This window comes from Thunnus maccoyii, chromosome 13 (genome assembly GCF_910596095.1).
Source record: "Thunnus maccoyii chromosome 13, fThuMac1.1, whole genome shotgun sequence".
Lineage (NCBI taxonomy): Eukaryota > Metazoa > Chordata > Actinopteri > Scombriformes > Scombridae > Thunnus > Thunnus maccoyii.
In genome coordinates, this window is record NC_056545.1 from 17487356 (window position 1) to 17513566 (window position 26211).

The 26211-nt window shown below is 41.7% G+C and overlaps 1 protein-coding gene across 1 annotated transcript in view; it reads right to left on the reverse strand.

Moving 5' to 3' along the window:
- The window catches only part of LOC121910219 (protocadherin-16-like), an 87089-nt gene that overhangs the window by 18479 nt on the left and 42399 nt on the right, over positions 1-26211 (reverse strand). Inside the window, exons 5-8 of the mRNA XM_042431312.1 lie at positions 4100-4288; positions 2439-2670; positions 2098-2334; positions 95-1153 (exon numbers count right to left, since the gene is read on the reverse strand). Coding sequence (XP_042287246.1) covers positions 95-1153; positions 2098-2334; positions 2439-2670; positions 4100-4288 — 1717 coding nt within the window. The remainder of the gene's footprint in view (positions 1-94; positions 1154-2097; positions 2335-2438; positions 2671-4099; positions 4289-26211) is intronic.

Sequence of the window (26211 nt, forward strand, 5' to 3'; positions counted from 1 at the left end):
CTACATTTCATCCAGTTACAACAAACTGCTTAAAGTGTAACATTGCCGCTATTAAATCACACTAAAAAGGCAAACTCATTTTGTTTATCCTCACCTGTCTGGGAGTTGATCTGAAAGTGCCTGTCAGTGTGCAGCAGCCTGTAGGTGAGTCGAGCATTTAGTCCTGCATCCCTATCTGTTGCAGACACTCTGCCAAAGCCTGTCCCTGCCAGCAGGTTCTCTCTGACGGCCAGGAACACCCTCTCCTGGCTCAGTCTGGGAGAATTGTCATTCTCGTCTGTTACCGTCACCCTGACTGTGGCGCTTCCGGTTCTCCCTGCCCCTCCTGGGCCTGAGGTGGCCAGGATAGTCAACAGGTACATGTCCTTAACTTCGCGGTCCAGAGAGCTACGAACAAACAGCCAACCACTATCTGGCATGATTCCAAACCCGGCAGCATCGCCATCAGGCCTGAGGCGGTAAGAAACAGAGGACGAGGAAGATGAAGAGGAACTCCCACCATTCCCAGAAGCCTCTCGGTTGAGTGCTCTAACCTGCAGGAAACGTGTATTAAGAGGTGTGTTTTCCCGCAGCTCCACACGGTAAGTGAGGGTGTCGAAATTGGGGCCTTGTGCATCCTGCGCTTGGATGTGGACCACGAGGGTGAAGGTGGAGCTAAGCTGAGGCGCCCCACCATCTTTGGCAACCACCTGAAGGTCATAGCGAGGGACGCTTTCATATGACAGACTCCCAATCAGCCGTACTTCTCCGCTGCCCCGATCAACACCAAACGTCCTCTGACCACTGCTGCCTGCAGCCCCAGCAGAGACCAAGTCGAAGCTGAGCTGACCGTTATGACCAGAGTCCTTGTCAGAGGCCTGGATGCGGTAGATAACAGTCCCCATTTTGGTGATCTCAGGTAAGAGGAGGGACTCTGATGAAGAGGGGAGGAAGGTTGGGGCATTGTCATTGACGTCTGAAATAGTTATGTGTACCCGGCTGGTTCCGTATGCTGGAGGAGAGCCACAGCGCGCCTGGATCTCCAGGTCAAGACTGGAGCACGTCTCATGGTCCAGAGGAAGGGCTGTACGAATGGTACCAGATGCGCTGTCCACAGTGAAGTAACCATCAGGGTCTCCAGAAGATATGGAGTAGAAGACATCCTTAGAAACACCTGGATGAAAGACAGAAAGAGACAGCAAAATAAACAGAATTAGAGTGAAAAAAGGGGACTAGGGCTGTAAAATTTCAGATGAGTAATTAATGCTGTCAAAATTCCCCAGATCCCAGGGTGACACCTTCAAAATTCTTGTTCTTCAGTTTACAATGCTATAAATCACAGAAAAGGAACAAATAGTCACATCTGAGAAGCTGGAACCAGCAAGTATCAAGCATGTTTGCTTGATAAATGACTAACAGCTGTGACTGAAACTGTGGTCAAGTAATTTTCTGTCAAAAGTGGGTTTTTCACCACTAGAACGAACAGAAAGTATTTCAATATGATGTATATAGCCATTAATCCATCCATCCAACACATCAAAATTCATGAATTTTACATTTTTAGTAGACAGCGGATATGGTGTCTTTATTTCAGCTGATATCGCTTGTAAGGCTTAATGAAGGGCTGGATTCACTCAAAGTGGGTTAGAGACCGGACTCACTGAAAACGTTTCACAGCTACACAGACAGAGATAAGTGTGCTTCTGTCCACTACACCACTGAGAACACTTCATTCTGACTCCCACTCAGAATTATAACCCCATCCAAATCCATTTCTCTATCATTAATACCGAGAGAAAATAAAAGTCTGGCCAGAGTGAAAATGATCCCCGTTAAAGCTCACGCTGTGTGATGGATGTGATTTCTTAATGGAGTGTATGCTCTTGTTGCTTGTGTATTTGAACAACTACCAAAGTGAGAGGTAAGACATCATACATTCTTAAGCCCATTAGTGCATTTCTGTCCAGGTACTTGTCAGAAAGATGAGAACAGGGTTGTCACATAAAACTGGTGATACATGTAAAGTAAACTGATTAAAGTAAATGGTCGAAGACAGACACACAGTAGAGTAAAGAGAAAATACCTCAACTGAGACATTGAGTCCACATGTGTCCTTACCTGTCTTGGCAGAAGCACGGACCACTCCCACCGCTGTGCCTCTGAGAACATCCTCAGACACGGTGAAGAAATACTGCGCCTGTTCAAACACAGGAGACGCCACCGAGCCTCCTACCACACTCACGTTCACCCTGGCATTGACCGGTGCCGTCAGACCACCGCCGTCCTCAGCTGATATCACCATGGAGATGACAGTGTTGGCTTTGCCATGGAGCGAGCGTGAGAGAGAGATTACACCTGTGAAGATAATAGATGAATTCATCCTCTGCTTCACAAACACTACATTAGGTCCTCCATGTTATTATTATGTGTGTATAAGTATTCATGCTACACACACATACCTGTGTCCTTGTTGAGGGTGAAGAAAGCGGAGCCTCCTCCGGGTACCGTACGGTAGGTCACCTTGCCGTTTTGCCCAGCATCAGGATCATTGGCTGTCACCTTGACAACGGAGGTTCCCGGAGCACTATGGGTACTGAGGCTGACTGTGTAGAGGACTGGATAGAAGGTGGGCCGGTTGTCATTGATGTCCACCACTGAGACCCTCACATGGGTTACTGAGCTCAGACCACCCTGGAAAGAAAAAAAAAATGTAGAAATAGTTTTGCATTAAAATATAATGTTAACATTGCACGCAAGTTCACATAAGCAATGTTGTAATGATATTACAGACCTTAACTGACTAGTGTATTGAGATAAAGGAGCCTACATCATAATAATAACTATTTTAGCTAAAGCACTTCCTCCCTTCCTGCACAGTATATCCCTGAAGGCAACATTCAATTTGTTTTCCATCCCTTGGTGACAGTCCTGGACTTTCATGTTATGAATCTGTGACAATAGATTTATGTCACACTGTTAAGATGAAGCAGCTGTTAAGGAAGACAGAAAGATGAGTTCTCTGTTGAAGATCCCTGAAATATGGAGCCAATCAACCGCATGCATTTGTCAGCAAGGGGACGGGTTTGTGCTCATTACACTGTATTTGCGGGCTTAGTTTTACGAGACCATTAAAAAACAGGGATAGTCGGGACGAAGGGAACAGACACCAGCTGGATCGAGCTGGGAATGTGCTGAGGGTGGGAGAGAAGATGCATTGTGTGTCTGTGCCTGTGTGTGTGTGTGTCTGTGTGTGTAGGGTGGGGTGGGGGTGCATTGTGAGGTTAGGGAGGTGAATTATAAACTTGAATTCAATATTTACCTGAATAGGGATAGACAAAGACAATAAAAACATATGAACACTACCACTACTATGTGTATAATAATATGTTTATGTATGGTTATGTATTCTGATATATACGTACTGTATATGTTTTTTCAATGTAACCCAACTACACACAAGAGAATGAATGTTTTATTGCATCTCATGTAGAGTTTCAATGCCTATTTAAGTGCATCTAATGTGATTAATTGACACTTAAAATATGTATGGGTCTATTGGGAAGACAGGCTGCTAGAGCAAAGCTTGTATAAATGTGGTCACGCAAGTATCCTATTTAACTTAAACAGTATCATCCTAAAAGCTAATTTAAATCGACTTTATGAATGGATATGTTTTCCTACTTCTTTACCTTTTTCCTTCCCCACACTCCCTGATTGCTTTGCCATGCTGTTGCTGCTTCCCCTTGATTTTTTTTTTTTTTGAAGCCACTGCGCGAGGGACAGGATGCTGTCTTCAAAAATGTCCTGCACGTCTGTTTGATCAGATTTATTTGAGTGCAGCTGTACACATCTTTAATTTGCCTTCAGCCTGAAGCTTTGATCACACACTCAGCAGGCAATGTGTTTGGCCTCTTCGAGCTACAGACGTGCTGGTCTGACTTTAGTTTGACTTTTTGGCCCCCTCAGAAGTCTGTTTCAGTTCTAATTTGTCATTCTTTGATCACACAATGGTTGTCAAGGTTAAGAATTGAGTTGACTGCCAAAATGAAAAGGTTACAGACATAACTACTTATTCCAACACTGCATATTAAATCATAGTCAAGGGTAAAAGAGTACTTACTCCATCCGTTGCGGTTACAGTCAAGTCAAACTTGTCCAATCCCACATCCCGGTCCAGAGCCGTGCTGGTGCAAAGCTGGCCAGTCTCCTTGTTTATGGTAAAGTGGCTTGGTGCTGCACCTCCAGAGCCTGAACCCAGGGTGTAGGATATAGCACCATAGGAACCACGATCCTCATCTGTGGCCGACACCTGAGGGAAAAGAGACATGAGGTAAGGCACGGACGGTCGACTGGTACCAAACGGCCCGTGGGACACAAAACGCAGAAAGCAACACACCAACAGACCCAGCAGGTCATGAAATCTGCGTGAAAGAAAACCTACATGTGTCATAAATATTATATACGAGCTGAGGGTCTTTCTGTTATCACAATAATGTCCTATAATACAGTCACCTCACAGCCCCATACATTTGCACTTGTCCAAATATCGCACACCATAGCACTACTTGTTATGATTTCCAGAGTACTATAAAAATCGAGCATCTGTGAGAGCAATTCACTTTTATATATCACAGATATACAGTATGTATAAAAAATCGATCACCCCTGTGGTGTGTTTGAAAAACCGGCAAATGGACAGGTGGTGCAGCATAACCATGGATACAGAGAGAGAAAGAGAGAACTGACAGGTGACCTTTGGAGAAAGACAATGACATCATGAAAAAGGACATGTATAATGGAAAGGAGAGGAGAGGAGAGGAGAGGAAAAGAGAGGAGAGGAGAGTGCTGACAGGGGTTGAGACTTTGGTTCAGGGGTCAACAGAGGCACTTTAATGGATGTTGGAAGGTCAAGTGACACGAACTGGCTTTCAACTGGAACTTAAATAAGATACAGACTGAAGCACACACACACACTTTGGGGTAGCCACGAATACACACCTCAGACATTAATCCTTACTTCTCCTACAGTGGACTTCAAACTGTTTACAGAAAGACACACAACAGACAGAGGTCTTCAACCTCACCTTGTCTACATATCCTTCTTTTTACTTCGCACACACAAACACACACAAATATACATTGTATGCTCCAACTATATCTATTAAAAGACTGAAAAATCCCATAATACAACAAAGATATCCTTGCAAAACACAAAAGGGAAATGTCCTCTATGCTATGAGGTCTTGCCTCAGACTGAAGTTTTACACTGGTCTATAACATTGTTTGGTGGCATTTATGGTGCTTGTTAAAAGTAGCATTCTCCTTCAGATCTCTAAGCCTTGAAGCTGAGCCAAGACCCAGGAGGCCTCATGATATCACTCACATTCTGTCATACAGTCACTTCACATAAGTCAACAGTTGCCTATGACATCTCAAGTGTTTGATTTCCTAGAACATAATATACAATAAAATGCAATGTGTGGTAAGATACAATGTATTATACAATGATCATTATAATTAGAAAAATAAACAAAACCATAAAGATAAAATAGATGGGATAGTTTGTGACACAGCAGCCTGACATGTTATGTTTTTGATTTAAAAATATTGGAGATTTTGAGAATTTTGAGAAGTTGTAATATTATAGGAAATAAAGTTGTAAAATACAAGAATTAAATAGTATTATAATAAAAAATGTTTTGGGGAAAAAAAGTCTTAAGTTTGAAATTGTGGCTTAATGAGTTAACAGGTGAGAGAAATTATGACTCATAATCTTTTTCTTGACTATTTTCTTGATGTATTGTTCTAACTTTTTTTTATCAACTTTGACCTCATTCTCTCAGTAGGATTACTACTCTGACAAAGATGACTATATGATGAGTTACGTTGTTCTCAAAATCTAATTTTGTTTTCTTTTTCAAAGTTGACTCTAATATTCTGTCATAATATCATCAAAAAGTGCATACAGGTCTCTTTTTCTGACATACTGTGTTCTAATAATTGATAATAAAAAAATACATCCACTGGTGTTGCCATACTGTAGTGTTTTCCAGCCCAATCAACTTTTCAAAAAGGATTCAAATGGAAAAAGAAATATTTTTTAGGTATGTGTGCTTGTTTTTAATGATTTCATCATACGAGTGGAAGCCTATGAATGTGCCCTGGCCTTGAACCCGACAGAACACAGGACCACCATAGCAGACATCCGGGAACAAACTTCCTTCCGTCCCACCAACACATGTCTTCATCATTACACTTACCTACTGGCCATATCACAGACTGAAACACTACCACCTTGACTCATACTGTTGCTCCTATAGGATATTAAAATGAAAATTAAAACAGCTCCTTCAGGGCTTTTGGCTGCAATGTCACCACAGCTAGACGGCTGTGGTTTTGAGGGGTCATATTGTACTTCTTTCATTGGTCAGTATTTACAACTGGGGATTTTAGATCATTGCTGGGACTTGCTATAGAGTACAGTGTTGAGACTAACACTATCTTTGGGATCTAGGCTCATGGCTGGGTGTTCCTCATATCTTTCTGGCTGTCTGTGATGGATTAGCCACCTGTGGTGATGAGAACTGAACGAAGGTACTCAGACACTTGCATATGACTCCGTCCTTTTCCCTAAATCTAATTAAAGAGGTTTAAACACCATGACCGCCCACCTGGTCATAGGGTGACTTCATCATCACCTCTATCTTTACCCCAAGGCAGGAAAGCAGTTTGGTTGGTTTATATGAAATACAGGGGTCGAGCGCATTGTACAGTACATGAGTATGCTGGGAATTAGTCTTTGACTGGTGGGTTGGGTTGGAAAGGACTTGCAGCAAGGCTGGGAACAAGAAGAAGAGCAGGACATTGATTCTCTACATGCTCTAAAATTTGAAAACCCTCAGCAGTATGGTATGGATTCTTCATGCTGGAAAACATATGCAAGACAAACACAAGGTTGCACTAAGAAAACGTCTATGCATCTTTCATGGAAACCTTGGGAGCAATAAAATATAAGATGTAATGATTTGGATTTCTTGTGCTGCAGCACTGTACAGTGGTTATGTGGTTCCAGACTTAAAACACTGAAACGGGAGAAAATAAAAAGGAGGAACATAGGAAAAAAATGCAGAGGGACAACACAGAGACGGACACAAAACTCCAACTCTGCAACACATGACAGTAATGTCAAAGCACAGCAGTAATTTTTGAAAGTTTGAAATGTGTGGCAGACGAAAATCATATCAATCCTCTTCCTACGGATCAACTCTGTCATCAGTACATTTCCCTCCTTTCAATCCATCTGACAGCACAGCGCCAATGTTGAGTACACACAATACAGTCCAAGCAGGTTGGATCTAACAGACATGCCGAGCTGATACTGAAAACTCATCTTCCAGTTTGTCGCTGTATTTCCTGCATTTACAGTACTGAAAAAACAGTGGAATAGTTTTAAAGCCGCTAATCTAGTAAACACACATGCTTGACATGTCTTTTTAAATCAAGAGATCTGGTAGCCCAGATGAAACTGTTTGCCAGCGCCGGAGCCTGCTCTCTGATCCATGACCAGCCGGCCGGCCAGCCAGCCAGCCTCCACTCCGCACACCTATTCCTCATCATGCTCTCCGGATGTATCCTGCTGTGATAAACATGCAAGTACATGGCAGCACAAACACAGACAGCAGCCCAAACCTTTTAACTTTTAAAGCTCTCTTCCGTTTAAGCTGTGTAATACTTGTCCCTGTGTTTTTTGTGGTTATAACCCCATATGGATCTTCCACATTTACACTGCTTTTGGGACGTGGGTGTTATTCTTAAATTCAAGGACCATAATGATGGTTTTGCAAGTGGATTTTCATATATTATTGGCATGAACTGAAACTATATATGCTGCCTGGAAGGTGGTAAATGTCTGGAGGGTGGTTCACTTTGGAAAATGGTCCACAGTGACGCTATGTGACAAAATTTGTAGTTAATGGGCTAAAACTACAACTGCCAATGTGGTTCTTTTCTGTGGGAGCTCTGATACGCCATCTGACATCATGAAATGCAGAAGTGTTCGGAGAAAACACAGGGAAGATATCTATGACAGCAGGCCAAGGTAAGAAAAAACATGAGTAACAAAAACAGTTCAGTTATTTTCACTCCAGTACAAAGTGAGGTCCTATCCATCAAAGTTTGTTGTAATATTTTTCAGTTTCTTGTTTGACAAAAAACACGCTCAAATGATAGAAACATGGCTAAAAGGACAAGTCAGTCATCAATAACAGCTGCTAATCACTTGTAATATGCATTATCTGGGATACCAGCTGTGCAGTTTCCTTTTCAACTTTGAAGATACATACTGGCCTTTCAAAGCCTTTATCGGTGGAAAAATCATCATGGGCTGCATCAAAAAAACAATCCAACTGCTTCAGTTAAGCATCTGCCAACCATCTGAACTTGTAATACATGAAACATAAATTTATCTAGCATGCCTTCAGTTTCAGCTTTTCATACAGTACCTTGATTTACAGTACACAACGTGTTGTTCATTGACCAACTACTACGTACTGTATCTGTTAAAAGACACAGCCAAAGTTTCACACAGCACATGTCAGCCTGGTTAGGCCTATGTGAAAAACAGTCAGGAAGAGCGTGCCGAGTATCGGATTCGGCCAGGACTCAGGCCTGGAGCTTTTTGTCCAGAGAGAGCCATTCATCCCTGGCTGGGACAGTAGAGGCGCGATCACTCACTGGAGCATTAGTAAAGATCCAGACCTCATCACTCATTTGCCTCACTCTTCCACACAATCTCCCTCTCTCTCTCTCTTCGCTGTCTCTTTGTCTCTCTACCTTTCCACTTATCCTTCCTCTTCGTTTGCTCCTACTGTCGTTCTCTTTCTGATAGAGTGGATGTCTCTCTGAGGGTCCACTTAGATCTCAGACACACATCTCACCCTGTCCTATATGCAACTCAACACTCACACATATCATCCAGACAGCCAACATCTACTCTACCGCACCGCCCACATCTAACCGCCCTCAAGAGGGACAGGTGTGACATCATCAGACTCGTTCCAGCTTTTATTTGCTTTTACTTCTGTACTTCTCTCTTTCACTATACACATTCCTCTCTCCCTTTTGCTGTAGGCCTATCTCCTCTCTCCTTTTGTCTCCTCTATTCTCATTTTCTCCAGATGTGGGCGCTGGTCCAGATGGATCCTGCTGTCCTCTGCATTTTGTCTCTGTAAAACATCAGTTAGTGTCAGAGTGAGTCTGCGCCCAGCCTATCGGACGCAGCTGCAGTTCTGCTGCAGCTCTGGTTTTTATAGCTTCTCATGAAAGTGAGGGAGAGAGAGATTCTATAGACTTCCATAGTCAAACTTGTAAAACACAGAGTTGCCCCGATCTAATCTACTCTTCCTCTGACTGGTGCCAGGCTTGAATGTTTATAAAGCAATCATCATTTCTCAGGTCAAATGGACCCAAAGGAGGCTTAATATTAACTGTTGCCCCACCATATGCAGGGTTAAAGGATAATTCCAGTTTGGGTCTTATTTTAGCTTTTAGTCATCATGATGACACTGTATTTGTAATCTTGTTTACTTTCTATTTGATCAGATATTTCCTCATTGCAATCACAATTTTGGCATTTGTTTACTATATACCTTAATTTTCTATTTAAAGTTTGGCAAAACTAGGAGTTTGTTTAAAAGTCTGACTTATTTTTAGTGATGTCACTGCATTCCCAAATCTCAGAAATTAACTTGATGAGCACAATCTTATTATTACTGATATAAATGATAGCAGAAACTATGAAAATTAGACCCGAGTTGCAATAAACTGGAATTATCCTTTAAAGCAGCAGCAGCAGCAATGACCATAAAAGTGCATGATGGACCTGGAGCTTGTGAAAAAAATGCATCATTGCTGGATAATTGTAGACAGGCTTAAGTTATTTACAACAACTGAAATAGGAGTCTGGATTTTAAGGCTGGCTGTGTTCGAGTGTCAGATAGAGCTGAAACATTCATTCAACATTGTTGCCCTTTTTCCACTGACACATTCCTTTACTCTCCAGTGAGCTGCATTCCTCATATCAGGCATTCTCAAGTCTCCAAATCAATTTCTGCTTCTCTGTTAGCAATGAGTTGAGACACTGTGGGTACAATTAAGATATACTGTATGGCAGGGAAGGAGAGAAGGGAGGGAAGGGGTGGGGGAGGGAATGAAGGGGGAGGGAGGGGGTACTTTGGCAAAGGAACAAAAGGCAGGGCTAATGATAACATGAGACCTTGAAATGGGAACGAGGAGGACCGAGGCTTCATCTCGCCTCTCATTTAATCTCCATTCCTACCTTGACCTCCCCTTTCTTTTTTAAATTCTCCCTTCTTTTCTGTCCTCTCCCTCGTTCGTTCTTTCAGCACCCTATTACGGCAAGTGCTTGTTGTCTTTCATGTGGAGTTCGCGGCTGGAAATGATTAGGAACATCAAATCACTGAAGGGAAGAGCAGCAGAGAGAGGTGAAAGAGAGGGAGGAAGAGAGATTGACTTCTATATTTGGAAGAAAGAATGCTAATGTTATTAATGAACATAATAAGGGATGATGGTCACCAAAAACTCTTTCTGCCTGTTTCTCTTTCTGTCTCCCACAAATGTGCATACTTGTACAAACAAAAATAGCAAGACACATTTTGTAGATGTTCCACACTCAAAGCTAAGCAGTAAACTACACCATAGAGTCGCAGCTTTAGCCCGTGTAGTTTAACATGCAGACATGTGGTGTGTGTTAGGAAGTTTATCTCTGGGCGACATCTCATGTTAAAGGACACGAGGCATGGTTTATCCATGTTGGTTTAACATCATGCTGTCACTCCCAGTGCCTGCTTATACTCCAAGATTAGCAACAAACAAAATGACGGACCTCAGCAGGAATCTGATACTCCGATTAAAGCAACTCGCTCTATCAGTTCGACAGCAGCACGCTCACAGGCAACGTCAAAATCGTAAATCGTAATCATAAAATCGACAGTCGTAAAAGTGTGCATGTTACAAAACTAAAAATGTTAACGATGCAACACAGCATATGCGTTCTAGTTCTAATATCTAGCGCTGTAGTAAAGACCAAAACAAATCAATAGTTTTGTGGCCTGTTTTTCCATGTGTGGATACTGAAAGTAACTCACTTTACAGAAATATAAAACAGAGAAAAGCAGAGAAGAGAATGTAATCTTGGGACAATCCTTTGAATTTGAATGTGTAACTGGAAAATGAAATCACCAGTGGTGCAATCTGGTCCAAACTGGAAGTCTTCAGCACTACAACCCAGCTATTATACGAGGTCTGTAACCATTAAAGCTACAGATCAAGTAGACGTTGTCATCTCTTTTCTGAAAACAGGTAGAGGAAGAAAGGAGAGGGAGGCAACTGTGAATTGACAGCGTGGTCAGAGGGAGATAAAATGCTAGTTACAGCGAAGGACAGAGGGATAGAGGAGCACAATGAGGGATGACATCACCTTACTGGACTCTGAAGAGTGATAAGAGACGCTGGGGATTTTGATACTATCTTGCGCAAAGCCCTGCAATGTGGCAACTCTTAAGCCGGGTGTGCAATTTTGTGTGTGTGTGCCTGTGTACTGTATGTGAATGTCAGCGCCTCCCTGCCCCCTTTTAAAGATTCTTTTTAAAGTGAATCCGGTGGGCCCTAACTGACAGCTGGCCTAATCAATGCAGAAATCAGCCCTATTTTTTACTTACTGTTAAATATTTATAGCCATTTAAACCCTGTCTCTCTGTCTGTGTCCGAGGCCTTGGTGAGGCTCACTCCGGCTGGCGCAGCTGCCACTTGCAACAGATCTGCATATCTGTGAAATACCAGGGATTTTATTGTTGCTGTCTGCTAACAAGGAAGCTAACGATGAGCTTGGGGTCAGGTGTCAAAGTTGAAGGGCGGATGTGCACGTTCACCACCCACAGAGACAAAAGTAAAATTGCCATAATATATTCAGAGTTGTGGTCATTAAATGGTCTTAAGTCTGCACACTATATGGCAATATGGCCGGCAATTATCAACTCTCTTCAACATCAGCTCAGAATCAGAGCTGTTTTTTTAAAGCATACAGTAATTAGGGAAGTCGACACAGCGCCCTTGTAAATGATCCTTGGTCAGCAATCAAACTCAGACATTTGAGATCTTAATGAGGCTCAACGCTGTTACATTACTAACTAGAAGAGTTGACTCAGTAGAGTGCAGATCTCTGCCAGGTGTGTGCAGTCAAGATGGCGGCGGAGATAACAAAAACAGGGATTTATTCATATCGTATCATGCCTAACTTTAGTAAATCGTAACATATCAGGTATGGAATTAATCTACACATACTCTGGTTCAAACTTGTCTATGGATGTCAGTTTTTCAGCCATGATAAAGGCCAAAATGTGGCCTGCAACAGACTTGGTAAGCCTTGTTTTTAGCTTAGCCGATTGCCGAAAATGCCTTTTGTTATGTTGTAACAAATATCGAAAATGGCGAGGACTGCTGAAACGACAATAATCTAAGCTTTACGATAGGCTCATAAGGAATCTTATTAATATTTATTTGGATTCACAACACAACCCGCTCTCAAGGTATCGAAATTTGGAACCAACTGATTTAACGTGGCAAGAGGGTGATTGATTGGTTGTGCATAATAGAAACAATAACAATATAAGAGGAGTCAATGGCGGTATAAAACAGAGCAGTCAATGGCAGTATAAAAAAGTTTTTTCAAAAATTGTGAAGCACCACAGCATACAGTCATAAATGTGCACAAAAAATATTAGGCTGATGTGTCCAGTAGTGTGCGAGATTAGCTGCGGACAGATACAGATATGGACAAACACACACACACACACACACGACTGAATGCATGATTCCTTCCAGGCTTACACTTGGCAGAGATAATGAACAATGCAACTGTTCTGTTTTATGTACTCAGAAAATGTCAAAATCCAGCAAATAAGTGAAGCAAAAGCTGTTACAACATGAGAACATAATTCATGAAAGAAAAGTTTTCTCCGGGCCATAATTTTTATTTACACAGTGGGGCCTGTAATATGAAGTGAGCGATGATTATCACTTATTGTCTTCCAGTTGTAATTTTGCTCCGAAGATGAAGAGAAAACAATAATTAAGGAGAGAGAGTACAATGTCGGACTGCAGTTGGACCTCAAACAGAGGACTGCTGTCTGAGATTGTCTGAGCTGTTGGGTTTTTGGATAAATGAGAGGATGAATGATTGAGAGTGAGTGGCTCACCGTTGCCTCAGGGACACCACTTTAGATAATTTAGAATCCTCTAACTAGCTAAAAGAGCAGTATGTGTTTAGGATGGTGCATCTGTGCTTCTGCTGCAGCATTTCTCCCAGAATGGGTGTAGACATCTGTGTGTATTTTGGGCATTTTGGTGGTTTATCCAATAAAAACATAACAAAGAGACAGAGAGTGTGGAATCTGTTCTGTTTTTTTCCCTCCGCTGGGACGCCACGGGATCTTATTTTCTCTTTGTCAAATGTGTGGCACTCTCAGACCGCTGTTAAGAGTATATCATTGGGAGCTGGCGTTTGGAATTTGAGGGTTAGCATCTTGTTGACTCGTTATTGTTTCCTATTTGTAATTTATGTTCAAAGCATGCCTGCATAAAGAGAGAGGGAGGGTGAGAAGGAGAGAGGATGAAAAGCTAGAAAATTGTTCATGCAACAATGAACTCCATCATCTACTCTGTGAGACATTTTTTCAGTTTGCGGGTGTTGCAATGTGGCAAAATGTGTGTGTGTGTGTGTATTTGTGTTATTTGGATAGACACAGTGAGTAGTTCTGATTATGGGTATTGATTAGTCCATCTGTGAGAGCAAAGATCACAGAAAAGAGGAGATCAATAGGTGTGATTTGGACAATCTATCATGAAGACAGCTGCTGAAGGAGTGGAGAAAGTCAATGTCAACTTCCTCCACAGTTAAAATATTCTAAATAAGATACTGACTTCAAAATCTTATCAAAATGAAGAGAAAATGTTTGAAAAATGTTAGCTTGAAGCTTTGAACTGGTAGTAAATTGGGTTCATGCTGCTGAGAATGCCATCTGTTATCTTCTTGTTTATATTCTGTGGTTGAGTTTGTCCTGATAAAGCTGATGTTTTACAGTCTTAAATAAGCTATATTAACACCATAACTATATTAGTCAGAGATGTTTTGACAAACTGTTTTAAACTCCTGCCCTCGCAATAATATGGTTCAAGTTAATACGCAAATAGACATACACACAATACTTTCTAAACAAGCTACACAAAGGTTCAGGCTTATCCCTGCTGATTGCGCGGCTTCGCTCCACTAAACCAAAATAGTGTCTCTAAGCCTCTGTAGCCCTCCACCCATTTAGTCATACTTCCTGGATGTGATCCCTCAGGCCACAAGACAATTTCACCATGGCCCCATCAGTCACTGTGTCAACAGTGAGCTACACTACTAGGGACAATGGACGTAAATTAATCAACACCAGACTCCATCCAAATAATGGCAAAGTTTGGTTGTGGGTGGTACATCTTTCTAACAATCACAATGGTGGGTTACCATTACCATTTAGATATCTGAATGAGGTGAAAATCATTTATTGATTTTTAGTGATGATATGATCATAGTGATTTACTGTTTTACAAAGTTCTGCTCTCCACATTAATGATTCCAAGCAAATGGTGATTAAAGACTGAGAAAATTAGTGAAAATTTTGTTTTACACATTTGAGTTTTGTCAGTGCCAAATGAGATGTGAAATACACCATTGGAACCAATTTTAATGCAGCGAAAATCAGTTAGATTTTCTAAAATGTGACTGCATACATTTGACCTGTTTTTATACATGGTATTTGAAAATTGTAATATTGTGATTTTCAAACCTGTTGCCCAGCTCTATAATCTATTGAGAAAATGTAACTGGCTGGTAAAACATCAAAGCCACTTGGGAATTTTTTGATGTATCAATTGACTGTGGCCATATAAACAAAAAAATGGTCTTGAGAGGTTTTTGTGTTAGACGCAAATTCGTTTGAGCAGAAAATGACTCATTGAAAAGCCACAAAAGTCTCTCCACCATTCCCCAGCCTTCACCAAAAGCTCAAAACATGGCAAATAAAAATGACTGACCTCATACAAAAACAAAGGTAAACTACAAAATTCATTCGTCACTGCCACAATGATTCCTTGTATCTTACGCCTACAGCACTGACGTGGTTAGGGCATTTTTGTATGATGCCAGATGGAAGCCTTTAACTCATAGACTTATTACATTATTTATCTATTACTATCTCTGCCCAGGGGCTAAGAATACAATAAATCTAGCCAAACTTGAGGTAAAGGATTCTACACTGACATGTTTCCAATTCAAACTAAATCACGGGTGTATAAAGTAAATCTGATTGAAACCGAGCCCCCCTCTGTGGAGCAGAAGGCTTTTTTTATAGATGCATACAAGCTTCCAGCCTAGTTGAAGCCTGATTTTCTCCTTATAAACATTTATGTTTCAGTGTCATTTTATTTCTCAATCTGTAAACCAACACGCAGCTATGTGGGAGGTTCACACTAATAAGACGGAGTATGTTTATCATTATAAGTAAGCTAGGCTTTATTGGGGACAGACTAAACCACCTTTTTAGCCCTCCAGAAACAGTCATTCAAAGAGCCAAAACTCATCTGACAATATTAGTTTCAGGGATGAGGGTCACTACAAACTGTGTGTCTGTGTGCACGCATGTGTGTGTGGCATGTGTGTGATCAAATCAATGTGAGTCTTAAGGGTCAAAGGTGAACCAAACTTCCAGCTGCGCCTCTCTTTCCTTGACCCCTGGAGACAAGTTTGTGTGTGTGTGTGTGTGTGTGTGTGTGTGTGTGTGTGTGTGTGTGTGTGTGTGTGTGTGTGTGTGTGTGTGTCTGTAACAAGTCATCCATGATGGTAGATGAATGTGTCACTATCAAAAGAAGGAATAACACCTGTTATCTTTGTACAAAATGTGGCGGCCTTGATTATAGGAAATCAATTTGTATAATTTCTTCATCTAGAGAAAAAAGGACATACAAGAATAGTTTTGTGATCAAAGCTTGTGTGATGTGACACTTGAGGAGTATGCAGAGTTAACCTCACTTGCTTTTGAAGAATCCCAGACAGCACACAGAACAGATTTAAGGTTTCGTGTGTGTGTATGTGTGCATTCTTTCCTCTTTGTCTATCACTGCTTTTTACACCTGAATCCCTGGTCTACATCTGTAGTTTCTCCATGTCGCTCCCTCTTGCCCTTATTCTTCCTGAGGTCAGGCAGTTAGCGACCTCCACCTCAGGGAGCTGATAATAGTAAAAGATAGCAGAAGTGCCTCATGAGCTTTGGGCCTACATCTGGTGTTGGGTTACTGTGATTGTTGTTGACTGCAGAGAGGCGCAGCAGCTCCAAAAACTGAAGAGTCACTATGTGTGTTTGTGCAGTTTTATACAGATACTGCACACTTCAAAACAGTAATAACAATATAGATATGTAATCCCATAGTGTATCAAAGTAGTCACATCTCCAGTAAGAATATATATACCATTATAAGACATGAGAGTGACACTCTGCCAAAAATAAGGAGGAAAACCACTAACAGGCCTGTATAAGACAGCTGCTGACAACTTTCTCTCTCTGTTCCTGTCTCACACACACATACACACACACACACACACACACACACACAAACAGACAGACATATACACATACACACGATATATACAATGATTTATGTACAAATTGGGAATCTCATAAATGAGAAAAAGGCACATTTCCACCAGTCATCAAAGAGCTAAAGCACACAGAGTTTTGTATAATGTGAGTTATTTAAATAAGCCAATTCAATTGGTTGGCAACTTGGCAAATTGACTGGCAAGTAAAATGTTCATGTTCATGTTCATGTTTACATTAAAATACCATCTATGATATGAGAAACTTCAACAACCACTTATTTTATCTCATCAAGTAGAATTGAACACAATCAGCTTTGTGTTCAACGCTCTGTTGCTGCACCCATTTTCTGGACCAAGTCATCAATTTGTATGTAAGTTATAAGTCAAATGTTTCTCTGCACTATACATTTGGAAGGTGATCTTGGTCCAAAATACATTTGAGATAGTTAGGTCCTTGTTTGGTCCTTTTTAACTGCACACACACAATTTTAAATCGCACTTCAGATTTCCTGTGATTAATCAGTGCTACTCCTCCTTCGGACTGAAGACAGCATGCTGTTTATGCCTCAGTGTTGTTGCTTTTCTGCAGATGTTTGTATTGTGAGTAAATGGAAACATCTGTTACTAATGAGGTGACATTTGTGTGAGACAAGATCCTCACCAGCTAAACAGTCATATTCTATAACCAAATCTAATATTCATTCATGTGTATCTGATGGTGTCTGTTTAGGCTACAGTGCTGTACGTTACTATACATGGCCACAACCTCGTGCATTTTTCTGTAGTCACAGGCATGACAAGGGTCAAACAACAAGCAGCAAAGTGCTGTTAATATTAGACCTCAGACTGACAATAGAGCTAAGTTGATTGTGCAGTTAGGAATAACAGGCAGCTATGATAACTGGATTAGCCTCTTGTTGACCTGGACCTGAACCACAACCAGAGTCAGAGATGGGTCAGCCGCTTAGTGACGGATAAAAGACACATATAGAGGTTCTTCTGTGTGCGTTAATGCTCATTAGCATCAGGGTCGACAGCAAGATGAAACTAAACACGGTTAGCAAATTTAATGCTGAAGGTTAAACTATTTGTGTCCCATACGTGAAACTGAAGGTCACAAACTCCAACGACTACATGTGGTGTGTGTTGGCAATTTAAAGACCGCAATTGTTAAAACACATAATTGTCATTAAGCCAAACACACTCTCTCTCTCTCTCTCACACACACACACATACACACTATGCACTCATACTGACACACAAACTTGGTGTCATTACATTAGGATGTAATAGCTTGCAGTCCAAAGTATTACATCCTAATGAATCCTATTGATTAACTTTGTGCTGCTGAAGGTTCACGAGCCAAAAACTTGTCTGATAGATTCTCTCTCTCTCTCTCTCTCTCTCTCTCTCTCTCACACACACACACACACATACGCGTACCTACAAAGTTGTGCCTATAATTGACCCACAGAGACACAAAGAGCGTCCATGTGTATGTGTGGGGGAAGGATATTAGACACTGTGATTACATATTCATACAGAGCCTGAGGGGGTGAAAAACTAGCTTATCCTCGTTAAATTAATTTCCTGACTCTGCATATGTGAGGTGAATATGAGGAAGTGGTGAGAAACACACTACTGATTCCTAAAGCACCTGTTAAATCAGAGTTCGTGCAGGACCAAAGCCTGATCCCCAGAATTCTGATCGTGCTTAGAAGAGCCAGCCAAGTCATTCTCGGGATAAACTGTTCTGTCTAAAGCAATTTCACTTGGTTAAATCACTGATGTCTTTCTCTGTTGTTTTTCCCTCTATTGGGCCCTCATCAGCTTGTGAGAGAGGATTAAAGTTAATTGTTCTTTTGGGTCAGCAACTTTCCCTCTCATTTGTTTCTCTGTCCCTCTGATTTCAGCACAAACAACAGAGTCGATGTGGACAGTGATGGCTCAGCCAAGCAGCAGGGAACCTATCAGATTAAAGCGAGCACCGGAGGCTTTACAAAGCCCAAAACACACTTGGTAAACCAGGTTGTCAGTGATGTAGAGCATCCATTAAAGACACATTCATGTGCACAGAGGTATACAAGCACACATGTGTGCACCCCCCTTCTCCCCCCCATTATCATCCCAACCTCCAAGGCTATAGCTCAGCCAACTGGAATTTCCAAGAAAAACAGGTTGGCTAGGCATGATGCAGCCCTGGGGTCAGAGACACAGCCAACTCCTGCAGGGAGTGAATCAGGCAGGGATGAAGAAAAGGGGGAAGGAGAGAGAATGTGAGAGAGGAAAAAAAAGAGGCGGGAAAAAGGGGTTAGTATTGCACACCTACAAACGTGTGGAAAGAAGTCTTAAATCAGTTGCACGTCCGCACTTCATCAGTCAGCTCACTGACAAATGACCTCTCAACGCAAAGACCTACTGCAAGCACTGCACAGCACAGTAGTAGCTTCAAACACAAACACTGCACACATGAACTGGGCAGACAGAGCCTGAGCCTCAGATTACTCCATTGTCTCCAATAACAAACTATGAAAGCACACCGCAGGTATTCAAAAGAATGTTGAATGCTTAGGCAGTCGCTTTATCTGAATGTTGGGAAAGTCTTAATTGCTTCAACAGAGGCGAAGAGGCAGAGATAAGCTGGAATGACGATTAATTTAAAGCTGAATAGTCTCCACATAGAGAGACTTTGGCTTCACAGAAAGAAATAATGAGACTCTAGTGACTCTGATTAATTGAGGGGCTTTCTGCAGTATCTTCATCACTCCATCTTGCCTGCTATCTGTATCTCTGCCGCTTTCATTCACGGTGCTGAATCATTACTGCAGTGTCTCTGACATCATTACAGCAAAGGGAAAAAAACTACAGCTGCACTGATTACCTCATCTCTCATGTAGAAAGTTTTAGCTAATTTATGTTCATAGAAAAAGATGTCGTCACACTCTGCAGGATATGTAGAAAATGGTAAAAGTTGGATAGACTTTAATGGCTCTGGCAGGGTGACAAGCAGGGGAAAAAGGACCAACAGCAGCAGAGATGCTGTTTCCAACATCTCAATGCACATAATCAGTTGCACTCTGCGGTGTAAACCCTGTTGCACATGTCATTTTCGTCTCAAAGCGGAAGAAAGAGGGAAGTGTAACAGAAGTCAGGAGTGAAAGGGATAAAAGAAAGGATCCGCTAATGGGTATGATACTGAGAGATGAGGTGATGATGTGAAGTGAAAGTGCCGGATACAGTGTTTGTCGGGCGGAGTGGAAATAGTTGGTGTAAGAAGCGTGCATGAAGAAAGGCGGATAACGAGGAGGGGGGGGCTGAACTAATGTGGTGTTTTGGATATGTGAAACAGAAAGTTAAGACAAAGCTGAGGAGGGAGACAGAAACTCAAAGTGAATGGAGGATAGAAATGATAACAGAGTAGCACAGTATTTACGGTTGAAAATTCTATTTACATGGATCTTTTTTAAACCTCCTTTGTCTTGCTTGGCATCATTTTCACCCCTAAAAGTGGACAGGACAAGCATTAGAGGTTGAGAGGTTTAGCGAGGAGTTAGAGGGGAGATTAGCTCAGAGTCACGGGGTAAACAGACCTCCAACACAGTAAGCCAGGGGGTTCGAGTTAGGAGGCACTGACTAAGATGCACTAAGCCACGCAGTAATGGGAAATGATGGGGTCTCAACTATCACATGGCTGGTCACACCGAGGCTGCCTGGGAGAAGGAGGTAGAGGGGGAGGTGGACTGGGGGTGGTGTAGATTATTACCCAGATCAAAGCTACGTTTGAGTGGATTTGGGTTTGAGAAATGGGAGGGAACGAGAAACAGAGTGAAAGATGAAGGGAGGGCGGAGATCTTAAGATACAGCAAACTGTATTTTAAAGAGATCAAAGTGGCCCAAATCTTGTTTCCCAAATGCCTTCAGCCTTTATGCACCTCGAACCCTTACTATTAAGTAAAATAGGCTCACATGTTCCTCTGTAACTACACCCCTGAACATACAGCATTCACCATTTCTTTCAACATGCACCTGCTATGACAGATTTGCACCCCCACCCCCAATTTCCCAACCCCCACATTATTGCTCTGCTGCCAAAAACAGCTTCTGCCCACACTTCCCTTCTGTTTGCTTTACCCTTTAATGTATTTACTTGACCTCCAAGAGGCATCCACACAATGATGTTTTTCTCACCCTCCTCAGCTCAGATAGCAGCATCGTACCTTAGCCAGCAAAGTTCACCATCGCCGGGGTCACATTTAGCTCAGCTCAGCACTTACAAAGGAGAATGACAGGGGGGGACAACTGATACAACTGCAAGAAAAAGTGGTAGAAGGCAAAGAGAGAAAGGGGAAGAGATAGAGGGATGAACAGAGGTATACAAAGCTTGGGGGGTCGTGGGGGCGTGGGAGGGGTAGGGGTCCCCCCTGTCTTTTAAGTCTTATTGGTTTTCTCTTTCATTACCAGACAATGTGTTGACTCTGCACACTCCCTGCTCCCTGTGGATTAACTATACTGCCTTGATTAACACTGAAGCACTCGTACATATACTGAAACATGCATGAGGTTATATTTGCAAACATGCTTCTATTTTAACATAATATAGCAGTGAATTGGCTTTTTAAAAAAAATCTGATACAGCAAAAAAAAAAAGTGCTTGTTTCAGCCGTAGAACATCAACACTGACCTGACGTTCCACTTGGTAGCAAACCTGCAGCATGCAGAGATTTGCCTCCGTGTGACAAAAGGGTAAATATACCTCCTGTGTCTCTTATGAGTGAAGCATGAAAGGAGAGCGATTGCAGTGAAGGAAAAGACAGCAGCTGCTTGGACGATGTAGAAACACCATGCCCCTTTAAATTTCTATCTCAAACACATTGCTCCCCAAGGGGCCAGTCAAAACAGGCCTGTCAAACCCAGTTAGCAAGCCACTATAGACGCACAATGGCGCCTTGTGTGTGGGGGCCAACCAAAACGTTCCCCAGGTTCCCCCTTGTCGGCCCATCTTTGCACTGACAGGGTATTTCCCTTTAAAACGGTTTCCTTTTTATACCTCTGCTTCCCTTTTCTTCACCGGTTCATTTCCTCCTCTTCTCTTTGTGTCTCTCTTTCGATTCTTGTCACCTCAATCTCATCTTCTTGGCCTCCCTCTGTCTCCACCCCTCATGTCTCCCGACTCTGTTTTATTGACAATTTTCCCCCCACTGGCTTGAGTTCTTAAGGCAACATGTGTAATATTCTTTGCTATGAGTAAAACCTGGAAGGTTGATGGGAAATGGCCTGTTTAACTGCAATGATTTGTTTTCCTTTCCCCCCTTTTCTCTTTTCTTTTATTTAATTTGGTTGCAGTCCATCTCTGCTCTGGAATTGTAGCGCTTCTATCCAACTCCCATCTTCACTTATTCATTTATTTATTCATTCATATAGCAGTACATGCCTCTGCATTTCAGGTATGCGCAATTTTTTGATTTGCATTTCTTCTGTTTTCAGTTTTGGTAACAGTTTACTGTCCGTTACTTCACAGACAGGGTGTGTCATATTCATTTCTGGATGTTTTTTTGCTACGGTCCACTCTCATTTTGGTTTTGGACCAAGAAGAGAACCTAAAAATATTTCTGGTTGATTTTAATTTTATTTCAGTTACTTTAGAGTGAACTGTGTGTCCTTTGCTATGCATTCATTCAGTGGTGGTGGCACCGCACTGCTGAAGAAGCCCAAGCTGTAAGAAAATCAGACAGATAAGATCCTTATGGAAATCATGATCTTCATTGTCATTGTCTTCCCAGAAAACACATGCAAGAGCACTGTTGTTGTTGTTCTGTGAATTCTTGCGTGTACTTTCATCTTAATAAACATTTAAGTGTGTTTCTGAATTGCAACTAGCTCTGACAGTGGAAATAGGATGGTGATGTGGTTTGTAAATGGACCACAAACCAAAATTGACTCCAACTCCTGCTGTTCCAAAAAGGAAAACACACATGCACCACACACACAAACTGTAAACAATGGAATGTAGGGATGAAGAGATGAAACGTTCAGTTTTGTTTATGATTTTCCAAAAAATTTAGCTTGACTTTGATTTATCCTTCATAAAATGCGGGTTAGATCAAACAGTAGCTTCAGTATAATAGCGGTTATATTTTTGATAGCTCATACAGCTAAAGACTGAAAGAAAAAATGGCCTTGAATCATTTAATCCTTTTATTACATTATCACGGTGACATTGGTCTTATACTTCAATCTATGTACCTTTATGAAGCGAACAACCCAACACTGGTGCAGCTGATACCGTTACTAATGCAAACATTTGCATGTGATATCATCTGGCCCTAATGGATACTAGAACTGCCAAAAAACCCTTTTGAATCAGGAAAACCCCTGTTAAGCCTTCATTCCTTTCTCACTCCTATCCCTGCCAGGTCTCTTTATCCCCAGTGTTTTAAATCTTTGTTTTTCCCTCTTTTGTCTCTCACTTCCCACTCTCCTCCTCCCGCATTCTCTCTATACTCCCGTCAGTGCCAGCCTCCGCTCCCTTTGTTCTCCACTAGGTGTGGCCGATGACAGAAGGCTAGGGGGCAGTAAACTCGGGCATTGCTCTTACACCGCTTCACTGATTTACTCCTTTGATACTCTCACTAATCTCCAGCACTCTCCGTGGCACATACTGGCACAGAGCTACACAGGCTGTGACTACACACACATGCACACAGGCCTGCAAATTCACAACTGCTACGAAGAAGGGATAAGGATATAAAGAGATTCATGCTACAATATTTAAGCGCAAACACAATCACAAACACATACACACAGTACATATGATAGTGAACATGTCAGGACCATCTTGTGCAAATTCTGAAGCAAAATCTGATCTTCTCATCCACGTAATGCATAGTGAGAAGTCATATTTAGGCTTACAACAGCAGAACACCAGCTGCAATGCACTTAAGAACTGGCTCCATCAGTAGATGCTGTGTTTCCCTCGCTCAGTGTTTCGCCAAAACAGCAAATTGAGCAGTGTCAGGTTCAGAAAACCAAAGCACAAAGAATGAACAAAGGATGAGTGAAATCACACACACTGACGTACTTAATTACCTTGCTTAAAGTTACCTATCATCATCATTGTCTCTGATTGGGTCATTTTGCTCTAAAGGCATCACACAAGATAGAACGAGACATACTCTGACAGTAAGAGTTCACCTTTCTCCTCCTTTAACTCCTATACTGGACAGTATGCAACATATAAAGAGGAATACTAGGTATTGAGTGTGTCTGAGTGTTTAACACCCACAAATTCAAGAACACGTGGGTGTGGTTTCATCCGATTTGATCCATAGTAGCCTAGCAACATAAGCCAACAATCCCACAACTGTCATCACATTTTGATGCAAATATTGCTAAATCTTGATTGGTGCCTGGAAGTACATGACATTAATTTTTTCTCAACTGAGTCCCGTCCACTTCAGATCAGAAAGAGAAGCTCGATCATAAATAGAAAACTCTAGAAAACTGTTCTGACTTTGACAGGAAAGTGTGTTTTCATGTAGGACCCCATCACTCATAGCAAGAAGCTGATTGAAAATATAGGTTTTCAGGGAGTCTGGAGTCCTCTTAAAGCTGCAGTGTGTAGAATTCAGTGGTATCTAGCGTTTTAATTAGTATATAATCACCTGAAAATAAGAATTGTTGTGTTTTTGTTACCTTACAACGAGCCATTTATGTCTACATAGGGAGCGGGTCCTCTTCCACGGGGACAGCCATGTTGGGCCGCCATGTTTCTACAGTAGCCCAGAGCAGACAAACCAAACACTCTAGAGAGGGCCTTTCGCATTTTTTGTGAGTTTCACAGCCACCGTAGATTCTCCTACACGCTTGGAAGGGGAGGGTGAGGGGAGGGATATTCAGTTGGTTGCAACTTGCAACCTCACCGCCAGATGCCACTAAATCCTACACGCTGGTCCTTCAAGACCTTTGCTTACCAAACAGTCCTATTTTTATAGTATTATAGAATCAGCTGAATTCAATTTAATTCAATAAGTGTTTACATTTTTCGTCATATTGCATTTTGGTATCATGTTCTTCTCTTGATTCTGATGAGCCACAGCTTGATCAAGCCAAATGCTCTAAATACAATGAAGTAATTCAACATGTACAATATGCCAGTTTTATGATGAGCTAAAATCACCCTCTTAGATTACACACAATCAGTGTATCATTGCTAAATGACACTACAAGAATGTTTTCATCAGACAGGGTTCCCAGAAAAGATGAAATGTGAAGTAAGTCCCAGGCACAATATTATAACATTAAGTCATTCCAGCTCAAGTTTAACTTGTCGGTCTTTGTGCTCGTCATTACCCATGGGCTCAGTTTGCTCCGTATAACTGGCATTGGAGTAAGTGTTGGATGAAGAACAGGACTAGATTAACTTGTCAGCTATGTGTTAGTTAGGTCTGTCCTATTCTGACCTGTCTGCATCATGTCCCACAGCACAGCTAGTCTTTGCAACGTTCATCACACTCCGCCGCTGCTATAAACAAGGCTCTGTGCCAGGTATATCAGGTGACTTCCCAGTCAAACCCTACAGAAGGATTCAGCCACGCTGGCATGACTCAATTCAGCAATGATGAAACACAGCTAAGTAGAGCACTATGGTTTTGTCATTGTTGAGTATTCCTGAATGATTGCCTTACATGGACTTTAAAACAAAACCGTATATGAGAGAGAGAGAGACAGAGAGAGAGAGAGAGAGAGAGAGAGAGAGAGAGAGAGAGAGAGAGAGAAAGCAAGCTGTTAAGAGTTGGACAAGAAGATTCATACATTCTTCTGGACACACTAGACCACCCGGCCAGTGACCTTTTGATCCACAAAAATGTGAAGATGGCTGATAATCCCTCTGAAAGCCCTTGTCTTGAGATCCCCACTCTGCACACACACACACACATAAGCAAGCACAACGCTCGTCACAGAGGAGCAAAGTTACCTAGTCATGTGACAGGAGTGTGAGTACTTCATCAGTCGCTCCTGTGTTGTGTGACATTGTATTATTATCATTTTAATGTAACAAATCCTGAAACCCTGTGAAGTCACATATCAAATGTAATACCATCAGCGTCTGTGCTAAACCAAAATTTTACTCATCAATTTTACCCATTTTTTCTTTTTTACTCTAAAAAAGAAAAAATGGTAGCTCTCGTATCCCTGTTAGCCAGAAATAAATGACCTAAATTGGTGAATTAAAACACAATTTGACACTGCTACGTGCCCTTTATATGTGAGATACTAGGGAAATTGTTGCAGAATTGGTGTAACATTTTAATTTTATGGGGAACTAACAACATGAAGATGACAGATATTATGTTCCTAGGGCTGAATGTAAGGGAAACAAGGACTTGAGGGCACGTCTTCCTCCAGTTTGTAGAGGAAATAGAACAAATGCTGACTGATGATACAATCACTAATTTAATTTACAAAATCAAATCATCTTTGCTTGCTCCTTCAACTTTTACCCTATCCTTGATTACTGG